Raw genomic sequence first — 8907 nt, 5'->3', positions numbered from 1 at the left:
AATCCAATCAATTGATCTCTATCCGTCCTTCTGTTTGCATAAAGGCTGGCTTTGCCATTCTCTCCTCCATGAAATCCTCTTTCCTCCTCTTCTCCCAAGACGTGTGTCCCGTGCTGGTTCGGCCCTCTTCAACGAGCTGCCTAACGCACGTGTTCGGGAAAGATTGCCCAGAGTTCCATCCGCGCATCCCAAGAACGTGTTCCTGCACCTCCAACAGCCTTGGACCTGCGGCTTCCAACCTGGGCCCGCAGACGGGGCGCTGTCAGAAGGCCAATTACAGGGGCAACCAGCGGCATCTCCTTTGTCCTTACTGCTATCGTCTTCAACCTGGGACCCACTGCGCTGCGAAATGGGGCTGGTCCTGCTATTCCTGGTGGGTAACCCCTAACTATAGAAATGGGGTGAGGGTGGGGGAGTAGGGGGTGAGAGGGTCCTTCGTCCTCTCTGCTATCGTCTTCAACCTGGGACCCACTGCGCTGGAAATGGGGCTGGTCTCTGCTGTCCTGGTGGGTAGAGTCCCCCTGCTTCAGTATGTATGGATATATGATCATGTCTGGTGAACATTAGTCTGTCAGTTTGACAGTAGAGTAGGAGGATATATCACTGTACTGTACCAACCCTGTACCAACCCTGCCCCTGTACCAACCCTGCCCCTGTACCACCCTGTACAACCCTGTACCAACCCTGCCCCTGTACCAACCCTGCCCCTGTACCAACCCCGCACCTGTACCAACCCTGTACCAACCTTGCACTTGTACCAACCCTCCCCTGTACCAACCCTGCCCCTGTACCAACCCTGCCCAGTACCAACCCTGCCCTGCTACCAACCCTTACCAACCCTGCGCCCTGTACCAACCCTCCCTTACAACCCTGTACCACCCGCCCTGTACCAACCCTGTACCAACCCTGCCCCTGTACCAACCCCGCCCTGACCAACCCTGCCCCTGTACCACCCGCCCCTACACCTCACCCGTCAACCCGCCCCGTACCAACCCTCCGCGTACCAACCCCGCCCCTGTACCAACCCTGTACCAACCCGCCCCTGTACCAACCCTGTACCAACCCTGCCCCCTGCTTACCAACCCTGTCCCTGTACCAACCCTGTACCAACCCTGCCCTGTACCAACCTACCAACCCTGTCCCTGTACCAACCCTGTACCAACCCTGCCCCTGTACCAACCCTCTCCTGTACCAACCCTGTACCAACCCTGCCCCTGTACCAACCCTGTACCAACCCTGTCCCTGTACCAACCCTGTACCAACGCCTGCCCCTGTACAACAACCCTGTACCAACCCTGTCCCTGTACCAACCCTGTACCAACCCTGTCCCTGTACCAACCCTGCTCAACCTGTTACCAACCCTGTACCAACCCTGTCCCTGTACCAACCCTGTCCCTGTACCAACCCTGTACCAACCCTGCCGTACCAACCCTTGCTACCAACCCTGTCCCTGTACCAACCCTGTCCCTGTACCAACCCCTGTACCCTTGTACCAACCCTGTCCCTGCTACCAACCCTGTACCAACCTGTCCCTGTACCAACCCTGCCCCTGTACCAACCCTGTCCCTGTACCAACCCCTGTCCCTGTTACCAACCCTGTCCCTGTACCAACCCTGTACCAACCCTGTGCCCCTGTACCAAACCCTGTACCAACCCTTCCCTGTACCAACCCTGTCCCTGTACCAACCCTGTACCAACCCTGTCCCTGTACCAACCCTGTCCCTGTACCAACCCTGTCCCTGTACCAACCCTGTCCCTGTACCAACCCTTGTTAGAGCGTGTGGACTCCACAGCCATGGAGACTGTCCTCCATGTTAGCATATGGAAAGGAAGCTGGAGTTGATGCTATTATCCTCTTCACAGTAATAATGTCATAACTAGTTCAGACGCCGTTGAACCAGGCCGGTCCAGTACCTTTGAACCCGGCCGGTCCAGTACCTTTGAACCCGGCCGGTCCAGTACCTCTGAACCCGGCCGGTCCAGTACCTTTTAACCCGGCCGGTCCAGTACCATTGAACCAGGCCGGTCCAGTACCATTGAACCCGGCCGGTCCAGTACCATTGAACCAGGCCGGTCCAGTACCTTTTAACCCGGCCGGTCCAGTACCTTTTAACCCGGCCGGTCCAGTACCATTGAACCAGGCCGGTCCAGTACCATTGAACCCGGCCGGTCCAGTACCTTTTAACCCGGCCGGTCCAGTACCATTGAACCAGGCCGGTCCAGTACCTTTGAACCCGGCCGGTCCAGTACCTTTGAACCCGGCCGGACTGGCGCCGTTGCCCTTACAGCAGCATTAGCAGTCGGGACCAGTCCTACAGTAATAGTTTCCTCTCCAACAGTCCATTTGATGTTGAAATGGGCAGAAATGTAATATATATTATAGTAGTGTTACCTACCTGGTGAGTCTAATAGAGTCTTATAATTCAGACGTGGTTGGTTGACTTCTGATGTTCCAGCTCTGGTGGTCCGTTGAAGTGATACCTTCATAATGTCTTTATCCGCCTCCAGTTTGATGGCTTTCTCCCTCGTTACTCAGCATTATGTTTCCCTCCTTTGTACAATATTAAAAATGTCTCCCTGTCTCTCTAGTATTATAAATGCGGGGTGGAATTTGCTGCGGTGACTCTGGGTACTCTGGGAGCGTATACGGCCTTCACCATTGCTGTCACACAGTGGAGGTACAGTCCTCTAGGTTGTTGACAGATGACCTTAGCTACCTGTTGGTTTACATTGTACTAGGCATATATGTGGTTGGCTTAGCTATAGCTAGCAGGATAGAAAAGCTGAAGCTACCTTTTCCTGTGAATTCTTCCCAGCTGTGTAACCCTTGGCGTCCATCTTGTTCTCCAGGACTCGGTTCAGGATAGAGATGAACACGGCCGACAACGAGGCAGGAAACGCTGCTATTGACTCTTTACTGAACTATGAGACCGTTAAGGTGAGACCGTTTCTCTTCCTCTTCATTCTCCGTCTTTCTCTACTTCTCCTTCTCCGTCTTTCTCTACCTCTTCCTTCTCCGTCTTTCTCTCCCTCTCCTCGTCTTTCTCTACCTCTCCTTCTCTGTCTTTCTCTACCTCTCCTCCGTCTTTCTCTACCTCTCCTCCGTCTTTCTCTACCTCTTCCTTCTCCGTCTTTCTCTCCCTCTCCTCCGTCTTTCTCTACCTCTCCTTCTCCGTCTTCTCTACCTCTCCTTCTCCGTCTTTCTCTACCCTCTCCTTCTCTGTCTTCTCTACCTCTCCTTCTCTCGTCTCTTCTCTACCTCTCCTTCTCCGTCTCCTCTACCTTTTCTGCCCTCTCTAGCTCAAAATCAAAGCATCAAACAAATGCTTTAAATAAATACTGTATGAGACCTGGCTACTGGTTTAATGTGGATCTACCGGTCCCACCACTGTCCCAGAGTCTGTTGGAACAGGCCATTTCTTTCTCCACAAGCTGACCAATACAATAGGTAGCCTAAACTCTTCTACTAAAGTATATTGACATAGGCTTAGTGATAGCTGTTCTTATCTCGTCTTGTTGGCTGAGGAAAGTAAATGTGGACAATTATTCTACATGTTCAAAGTGACACATCAGAACAGTTTCCTTCTCTCTCTCTGTTCCAGTATTTCAACAATGAGAATACGAAGCAGAGAAGTATGATGGTTATCTGAAGACTACGAGTCCTCCTCCCTGAAGACGACCACACCCTGGCCATGCTTAACTGGACAGAGTGTCATCTTTAGTGTGGCCTCACTTGTATCATGGTGCTAGCTAGCAAGGGGATCATGTCAGGTCAGTCTACCCCTACCCCCTCCTAACCCTAACTACCCCTATACCCTAACTAACCCCTATACCTAACTAACCCTAATACCTAACTACCCCTATACCCTAACTACCCCCTATACCCTAACTACCCCTATACCTAACTACCCCCTATACCCTAAACTAAACCCTAACCCATACCACTATACACCCCTATACCCTAAACTCTACCCCCTAATTACCCTAACTTACCCCTATACCCTAACTAAACCCTATACCCTAACTACCCCCTAATACCCTAACTACCCCCTATACCCTAACTACCCCCTATACCCTAACTACCCCCTATACCCTAACTACCCCCTATACCCTAACTACCCCCTATACCCTAACTACCCCTAACCCAACTACCCCCTATACCCTAACTACCCCTATACCCTAACTACCCCCTATACCCTAACTACCCCTATACCCAACTACCCCTAAATATCCCTAACTGCCCCCTATACCCTAACTGCCCCCTATACCCTAAACTGCCCCCCCTATACCCTATAACTGCCCCCTATACCCTAACTGCCCCCTATACGCCTTAACTGCCCCCTATACCCTAACTGCCCCCTCAATATCCCTCAAACTCCCCCTATACCCTAACTGCCCCCTATACCCCATCTAACTGCCCCCTATACCCTAACTGCTCCCCTATACCCTAACTGCCCCCTATACCCTAACTGCCCCCTATACCCTAACTGCCCCCTATACCCTAACTGCCCCCTATACCCTAACTGCCCCCTATACCCCCCCCTATACCTTACCCACTACCCCTATACCCTAACCCCTTACCCATAATACCCCTTACTACCCTAACTACCCCTATACCCTAACTACCCCCTATACCCTAACTACCCCTATACCGCCACCCCTATACCTCCCTATACCCCTAATACCCTAACACTACCCCCTATATCCCTAACTACCCCCTATACCCTAACTACCCCTATACCCTAACTACCCCCAATACCCTAACTACCCCACTTCTCACCACCTAACTACCCCTAATAAATACCCCTATACTACCCCCTATACCCTAACTACACCTCCAATATAGCCCAACTACCCCCTATACCCTAACTACCCCCTATACCCTAACTACCCCCTATACCCTAACTAAACCCTATACCCTAACTAAACCCTATAGCCTAACTAACCCCTATACCCTAGGCAGCTTAGCCCCAGTGATGTACTGGGCCGTACGCACTACCCTCTGAAGTGCCTTGCGGTCGGAGGCTGAGCAATTGCCGTACCAGGCAGTGATGCAACCAGTCAGGATGCTCTCGCTGTTGCAGCTGTAGAACCTTTTGAGGATCTGAGGACCCATGCCAAATCTTTTTAGTTTCCTGAGGAGGAATAGGCTTTGTCATGCCCTCTTCACGACTGTCTTGGTGTGTTTGGACCATTCTAGTTTGTTGTTGATGTGGACACCGAGGAACTTGAAGCTCTCAACCTGCTCCACTACAGCCCCGTCGATGAGAATGGGGGCGTGCTCGGTCCTCCTTTTCCTGTAGTCCACAATCATCTCCTTAGTCTTGGTTACGTTGAGGGAGAGGTTGTTATTCTGGCACCACCCGGCCAGGTCTCTGACCTCCTCCCTATAGGCTGTCTCATCGTTGAGGGATAGGTTGTTATTCTGGTTCCACCCAGCCAGATCTATGACCTTCTCCCTATAGGCTGTCTCGTCGTTGTTGGTGATCAGGCCTACCACTGTTGTGTCATCTGCAAACATTAAATTTTTATTTATTTTTACTTTATTTAACTAGGCAAGTCAGTTAAGAACAAATTCTTATTTTCAATGACAGTCTAGGAACAGTGGGTTAACTGCCTTGTTCAGGGCAGAAGGACAGATATTTACCTTGTCAGCTCTGCGATTCGATCTTGCAACCTTTCGGTTACTGGCCCAACGCTCTAACCACTAGAATACCTGCCGCCACTAACAAACTTAATGATGGTGTTGGAGTTGTGCCTGGCCATGCAGTCGTGGGTGAACACGCAGTATAGGAGGGGACTGAGCACGCACCCCTGAGGGGCTCCAGTGTTGAGGATCAGCGTGGCAGATGTGTTGCTACCTACTAGAGGTCGACCGATTTAATCGGAATGGCCGATTTAATTAGGGCCGATTTCAAGTTTTCATAACAATTGGAAATCGGAATTTTTGGACACCCTACAACCTACAGTTGAAGTCGGAAGTTTACATACACCTCAGCCAAATACATTTAAACTCAGTTCTTCACAATTCCTGACATTTAATCCTAGAAAAAATTCCCTGTTTTAGGTCAGTTAGGATCACCACTTTATTTTAAGAATGTGAAATGTCAGAATAATAGTAGAGTGATTTATTTCAGCTTTTATTTATTTCTTCACATTCCCAGTGGGTCAGATGTTTACATACACTCAATTAGTATTTGGTACCATTGCCTTTAAATTGTTTAACTTGGGTCAAACGTTTCAGGTAGCCTTCCATAAGCTTCCCACAATAAGTTGGGTGAATTTTGGCCCATTCCTCCTGACAGAGCTGGTGTAACTGAGTCAGGTTTGTAGACCTCCTGGCTCGCTCACGCTTTTTCAGTTCTGCCCACACATTTTCTATGGGATTGAGGTCAGGGCTTTGTGATGGCCACTCCAATACCTTAACTTTGTTGTCCGTAAGCCATTTTTCCACAACTTTGGAAGAATGCTTGGGGTCATTGTCTATTTGGAAGACCCATTTGCGACCAAGCTATAACTTCCTGACTGATGTCTTGAGATGTTACTTCAATATATCCACATAATTTTCCTCCCTCATGATGCCATCTATTTTGTGAAGTGCACCAGGCCCTCCTGCAGCAAAGCACCCCCACAACATGATGCTGCCACCCCCGTGCTTCACGGTTGGGATGGTGTTCTTTGGCTTGCAAGCCTCCCCCTTTTTCCTCCAAACATAACGATGGTCATTATGGCCAAACAGTTCTATTTTTGTTTCATCAGACCAGAGGACATTTCTCCAAAAAGTACCATCTTTGTCCCCATGTGCATGGCGTCCCCATGGCGGTTTTGGAGCAGTGGCTTCTTCCTTGCTGAGCGGCCTTTCAGGTTATGTCGATATAGACTTGTTTTACTGTGGATATAGATACTTTTGTACCTGTTTCCTCCAGCATCTTCACAAGGTCTTTGCTGTTGTTCTGGGATTGATTTGAACTTTTCGCACCAAAGTACGTTAATCTCTAGGAGACAGAACGTGTCTCCTTCCTGAGCGGTATGACGGCTGTGTGGTCCCATGGTGTTTATACTTGCGTACTATTGTTGTACAGATGAACGTGGTACCTTCAGGTGTTTGAAAATTGCTCCCGAGGATGAACCAGACTTGTGGAGGTCCACAATTTTTCTGAGGTCTTGGCTAATTTCTTTTGATTTTCCTATAATGTCAAGCAAAGAGGCACTGAGTTTGAAGAGTAGGCCATGAAATACATCCACAAATACACCTTTAATTGACTAAAATTATTCATGTCTTTAGAAGCTTCTGATAGGCTAATTGACATAATTTTCTGGAATTTTCCAAGCTGTTTAAAGGCACATTCAACTTATGTATGTAAACTTCTGACCCACTGGAATTGTGATACAGTGAATTATAAGTGAAATAATCTGTCTATAAACAATTGTTGCAAAAATGACTTGTGTCATGCACAAAGTAGATGTCCTAACCAACTATAGTTTGTTAACAAGAAATGAGTGGAGTGGTTGAAAAACGAGTTTTAATGACACCAACCTAATGGTACGGTAACCTCCGACTGAACTAACCGTAACTAACGGTGATGGCTACAAGGGCATCATGACAGGTTAGTCTACCCTAATAGAATGATAGACAACCTTTAATCAGTGCTGTGATGTCCAAATCAATTGACATACAAAATCAACATACCACCTTCTGCAGATTCCTCCTTTAAGTAGCTGTGAAGTTTGACGTTGTTGAGGTTGACAGTAGGAGACCTGGTGATGGTGAAGGGTCTGCTGTTCCAGCTCTCTCCGTCTCTTAACTTCCTGTTGTTGTTGACAGCTCTATGACGTAGGAGACCTGGTGATGGTGAAGGGTCTGCTGTTCCAGCTCTCTCCGTCTCTTAACTTCCTGTTGTTGTTGACAGGCTCTATGACAGTAGGAGACCTCTGGTGATGGTGAAGGGTCTGCTGTTCCAGCTCTCTCCGTCTCTAACTTCCTGTTGTTGTTGACAGGCTCTATGACTGTAGGAGACCTGGTGATGGTGAAGGGCTGCTTTCCAGCTCTCTCCGTCTCTTAACTTCCTGTTGTTGTTGACAGGCTCTATGACAGTAGGAGACCTGGTGATGGTGAAGGGTCTGCTCTGTCCAGCCTCTCTCGTCTCTTAACTTCCTGTTGTTGTTGACAGGCTCTATGACAGTAGGAGACCTGGTGATGGTGAAGGGTCTGCTGTTCCAGCTCTCTCCGTCTCTTAACTTCCTGTTGTTGTTGACAGGCTCTATGACAGTAGGAGACCTGGTGATGGTGAAGGGTCTGCTGTTCCAGCTCTCTCCGTCTCTTAACTTCCTGTTGTTGTGACAGGCTCTATGACTGTAGGAGACCTGGTGATGGTGAAGGGTCTGCTGTTCCAGCTCTCTCCGTCTCTTAACTTCCTGTTGTTTTGTGACAGGCTCTTATGACTGTAGGAGACCTGGTGATGGTGAAGGGTCTGCTGTTCCAGCTCTCTCCGTCTCTTAACTTCCTGTTGTTGTTGACAGGCTCTATGAATGTAGGAGACCTGGTGATGGTGAAGGGTCTGCTGTTCCAGCTCTCTCCGTCTCTTAACTTCCTGTTGTTGTTGACAGGCTCTATGAGTAAGACTACTGTGATGGTGAAGGGTCTGCTGTTCCATCTCTCTCTCGTCTCTCTAACTTCCTGTTGTTGTTGACAGGCTCTATGACAGTAGGACCTGGTGATGGTGAAGTCTGCTGTTCCAGCTCTCTCCGTCTCTAACTTCCTGTTGTTGTTGACAGGCTCTATGACAGTAGGAGACCTGGGTGATGACGATGGTACTAGCTTTTACCAGCTACTCTATGCAACTATCTATAACTTCACTGTAATGTCCCGTTGACAAGGGCTCTATGAACAGTTAGAGACCTGTGATC

General features: G+C 49.1%; 1 protein-coding gene across 1 annotated transcript in view; it reads left to right on the top strand.

Moving 5' to 3' along the window:
• Positions 1 to 8907, top strand: part of abcb7 (ATP-binding cassette, sub-family B (MDR/TAP), member 7) — a 62526-nt gene that overhangs the window by 28510 nt on the left and 25109 nt on the right. Inside the window, 6 exon segments of the mRNA XM_070441389.1 lie at positions 2590 to 2678; positions 2851 to 2938; positions 3603 to 3615; positions 3618 to 3650; positions 3653 to 3721; positions 3724 to 3771. Of these exon segments, the coding sequence (XP_070297490.1) occupies positions 2590 to 2678; positions 2851 to 2938; positions 3603 to 3615; positions 3618 to 3650; positions 3653 to 3721; positions 3724 to 3771 (340 nt within the window).

This window comes from Salvelinus sp. IW2-2015, unplaced genomic scaffold, assembly GCF_002910315.2.
Source record: "Salvelinus sp. IW2-2015 unplaced genomic scaffold, ASM291031v2 Un_scaffold3878, whole genome shotgun sequence".
Classification (NCBI taxonomy): domain Eukaryota; kingdom Metazoa; phylum Chordata; class Actinopteri; order Salmoniformes; family Salmonidae; genus Salvelinus; species Salvelinus sp. IW2-2015.
Note: the sequence above shows the minus strand (reverse complement) of the source record. Positions and strands in the feature narration are given on the sequence as shown.